Source organism: Cibotium barometz, chromosome 14 (assembly GCF_041138505.1).
Source record: "Cibotium barometz isolate CiBa-2024 chromosome 14, ASM4113850v1, whole genome shotgun sequence".
Lineage (NCBI taxonomy): Eukaryota > Viridiplantae > Streptophyta > Polypodiopsida > Cyatheales > Cibotiaceae > Cibotium > Cibotium barometz.
Genome location: NC_141059.1, coordinates 21,300,525 through 21,304,532, shown reverse-complemented (window position 1 = coordinate 21,304,532; position 4,008 = coordinate 21,300,525). Strand labels below are relative to the sequence as shown.

At 45.5% G+C, this 4,008-nt stretch overlaps 1 protein-coding gene across 1 annotated transcript; it reads left to right on the top strand.

Moving 5' to 3' along the window:
• Nucleotides 1–601: 601 nt before the first annotated feature.
• Nucleotides 602–3,295, top strand: LOC147631786 (pentatricopeptide repeat-containing protein At1g15510, chloroplastic-like). The gene is made up of 5 exons (XM_086807957.1): nt 602–949; nt 1,055–1,282; nt 1,361–1,524; nt 2,182–2,413; nt 2,582–3,295. Exons 1-5 carry the CDS (start codon nt 602–604, stop codon nt 3,293–3,295), a joined length of 1,686 nt encoding a protein of 561 aa, XP_086664083.1.
• The last annotated feature ends 713 nt before the right edge of the window (nt 3,296–4,008 follow it).

Here is a 4,008-nt window from a genome sequence, read left to right as displayed (position 1 = left end):
TTTGATTGCCTATTTCCTCTTTACACACCAAATCATCCCATTATAAAATAATAATCATTTATATTAACTGAAGCTGATCAAAAGCTGTCACACACGCATTTTTAAACAATTCATTTTTGTTGTGTAAGAGTTCTTTTATTTTTTGAAGCGTTCTTAATGCAAGAATGGCACTGTTAAAAAAACATCTGAAAGTAAAGGGTAGAGAGGTCTTGCGATCGCAAGGACCTCGGAAAACCATAGTGGATTTTGCACTCGACTCGGTGATGATGCTCCCTTGGTCAGTTACACGCCCCCTCTGCCCTTACAGACAAACCCAGGGTCCCCAGATTCTAAGTCGAGGCAATTTGGGTTTAAGACAGATACGAGGGAATACACAAGAAAAAGAAGAAGTGAAGGGCGGTGGCTGGAGGATGATTAGCTTAGAGAAGGCACCGACTTCCTTGGTGCTGCCCCAGCCTTCTGTTGAGAACTTTGCCCGAGTGCAGGGAGACCGAGTGCCTGCACTGTGCTTGCATGCCCATATCCTGCACTGTGTTTGCATGCCTACATGCATAAATGTGGGCTGGAAACTCATACATCACTGGGGAACTACCTAATCGTGATGTTGGTGGAAGTTGGAAGCATGTGCGATGCCCAACAGGTTTTTGACAGGTTGATGTCTCGGAATGAGTCGTCTTGGAGTTCCCTCATCACAGGTTATACCAAATGTGGGAAGCCACGGCGTGCTCTCACCCTGTACCAGGAAATGCAAAAGGACGATTCTGTACATCCCAGTAGGCATACTTTTGTGGCCTTACTGAAGGCTTGTGCGAAGTTAAAAGACCTAAAAGGAGGCCTCGAAATACATGCCGAGGTTGCCAGAACGGGGTTTCTTGAAAAAGATCTTTTTGTTGGCAGCGCCTTGGTTGATATGTATGCCAAATTTGGCTTGCTTGCCAAGGCACAGCAGGTGTTTGACAATCTTCCAGTTCGAGATGTCATCTTGTGGACCTCACTAATAAAAGGATATGCTGAACATGGGCATGGTGAGGAAGCAATCAAGTGTTTTGAACAGATGCAATTGGAGGGTGTCTCTCTAGATGCTGCCACATTTGTTTGCAGCTTGAAAGCTTGTGGCAGCATAGGCGCCATAGAGAAAGGCCAAGAAATACATGCCAAGGTTGCTGGAATGGGGTCACTCGAAAGAGACCTTTTTGTTGGGAGCACCTTGGTCATCATGTACGCCAAATGTGGCTCACTTGCAAAAGCGCAACAAGTGTTTGACAGGCTTCCTGTTCGAAATGTAGTTTTGTGGACTGCACTAATCACAGGATATGCTGAACATGGGCATGGTGAGGAAGCAGTCAAGTGTTTTGAACAGATGCAACAAGAGGGTGTTTCTCCGGATGCTGTCACTTTTGTTTGCAGCTTGAAAGCTTGTGGCAGCATAGGTGCCTCAGACAAAGGACGAGAAATACATGCTGAGATTGAAAGACAGGGGTTGCTAGAAAGCAACCTTGTTGTTGGCAACACCTTGGTTGATATGTATGCTAAATGTGGCTTGCTTGCACAAGCACAACAAGTGTTTGAAAGGCTTCCAGCTCGAGATGTAGTCTCATGGAATGCATTAATTGCTGGATATGTTGAACATGGGCATGGTAAGGAAGCGGTCAAGTGTTTTGAACAGATGCAACTTGAGGGTCTCTCCCCGAATGTGGTCACACTTGTTTGCATTTTGAAAGCTTGTGGCAGCATAGGAGCCACAGGCAAAGCCCAACAAATATGTGCTAAGATTGAAAGACATGAGTGGCTGGAGAAACACCTTTTTGTTGGCAGCACCTTGGTCCATATACATGCTAAATGTGGCTCGCTTGCAAAAGCAAGGCAGGTGTTTGACAAGCTTCGAGTTCGAAACTTAGTGTCATGGAATGCACTAATTGCAGGATATGCTGAACATGGGCATGGGGAGGAAGCACTCAAGTGTTTTGAACATATGCAACTTGAGGGTGTCTCCCCAGATGCTGTCACGTTTGTTTGCATCTTGAAAGCTTGTGGCAGCATAGGAGCCGTGCACAAGGGCCAAGAAATACATGCTGAGATTGAAAGGCAAGGGTTGCTGGACAGAAACCTTGTTGGAAACACCTTGGTCGATATGTATGCTAAATGTGGTTCGCTTGCAAAAGCACAGCAAGTGTTTGACAGGCTTCCAGTTCGAAATGTAGTATCGTGGACCACACTAATTGCAGGATATGCTGAACATGGGCATGGTGAGGAAGCAGTCAAGTGTTTTGAAGAGATGCAACTCGAGGGTGTCTCGCCGGATGCTTTTGCATACATTTACAGTTTGAAAGCTTGTGGCAGCATAGGAGCCACAGGCAAGGGCAGAGAAATACATGCTGCGATTGAAAGACAGGGGTTGCTGGAAAGAAACCTGGTTGTTGGCAACACCTTGGTCGATATGTATGGCAAATGTGGCTTGCTTGCGAAAGCACAACAGGTGTTTGACAATCTTCCAGATCGAGACACGGTCTCATGGAATGCATTAATTGCAGGATATGCTGAACATGGGCATGGTGAGGAAGCAGTCAATTGTTTTGAACAGATGCAACTTGAGGGTGTTTCCCCAGATGCTGTCACGCTTGTCTGCAGCTTGAAAGCTTGTGCCAGCATAGGAGCCACAGGCAAGGGTGGAGAAATACATGCAGAAATTGAAAGACAGGGGTTGCTGGAAAGAGACCTTTTTGTTGGCAGAACGTTGGTGGATATGTATGCTAAATGTGGCTTGCTTGAAAAAGCAGAGGAAGTGTTTGGCAAGCTTCCAGTTCAAGATGTAGTCTCATGGAATGCACTAATGGCAGGATATGCTCAACTTGGAGGTAGTGAAAATGTTTTCCATAGCTTTGACAGAATGCTAAGAGAAGGTATAAAGCCAGATTCGGTCACCTTTGTTGTTCTTCTCAGTGCATGCAGACGGACAGGTCTATTGAGTAAGAGTCAGAAGTACTTTGATGCCATGAGCAAAGACTATGGCATTACTCCAACTCTTGAGCACCACACTTGCATGGTTGATCTCCTTAGCCGTGCAGGCCAATTAGACAAGGCAGTAGCAATGATAAAAAAGATGCCATTCTGTCCTAATCTTGTGGTGTGGCATACTCTACTGGGTGCTTGTAGAAATTGGGGAAGTGTGGACTTTGGAAGACGGGCGTTTGAACATGCAGTGTGTTTGGATGAAAAGGATGCTGTAGCTTATGTCTTGATGTCTCACATCTATGCAGGTGTTCACTCACTGGCAGGAAGAAGTGAACAAGTTTGAGGCCACCATGAAAGATTGCTGGATAACTGATGGCACTGCTGAAGTTGTGCAGGCATTTGGTCGGGGATAATAGACATTCTGAAAGCAAAAGCTTTGATGCAAAGCTAGACTGTCAAATTAAAGAGGAAGGGTATGCTCTGAGTTTGCATTCGGTGTCGAAACATTTCTGGTGATGCAAAGAAAGATGCTATATGTAGGTACGGTTAGAAGTTGGGGATTGTGTGACACCGATATATGATGTCCAGGTTTGTAATGATTGCCATTTGGCTATGGCAATTATATCCAAGATAACGTTGTGAAGAATTCTTTTCAAAGATGCAAAATGCACTCATGTTGTTGAGGCAGGCAGGCATGTTCTTGGGGACAAGGGGTGCAACTGCAGTAACCATTGCTACTTGTACATGAAATGTTGTTGCCAGAATAGTTATAAGAAGGCAGTTTCCCTGCCTTCTGTAGTTGGTTATAATAGATCCAGTCTGGGGAGCATAGTTCCTGGATGGGGTGGCTTGGGAGTTGTCTTTTACTCTGCTCCAGGGGTGATGTTTCTCTGGCTCATGGCAGAGTTGGCATCCTTGGTCGCTGGGTTGTTTTCAGGTTTTCCTGGCTGATACCAGAACAGTAGGTTAGTGAAGGGGATAAAGGAACAACATGAACGAACGAACTTGTGTGTGTGGGTTTTGGGGGGTGGCGTTGGGTGGTGTGTTGGAAAAAAT

Coding starts and splice junctions, on each gene's coding strand:
- LOC147631786 (XM_086807957.1), top strand. CDS start 602: ATGTTGGTGGAAGTTGGAAGCATGTGCGATGCCCAACAGGTTTTTGAC. Junction 1,525..2,181: donor GGCAACACCTTGGTTGATAT/GTATGCTAAATG, acceptor AGTGTTTGACAG/GCTTCCAGTTCGAAATGTAG. Junction 2,414..2,581: donor GGTTGCTGGAAAGAAACCTG/GTTGTTGGCAAC, acceptor TGTTTTGAACAG/ATGCAACTTGAGGGTGTTTC.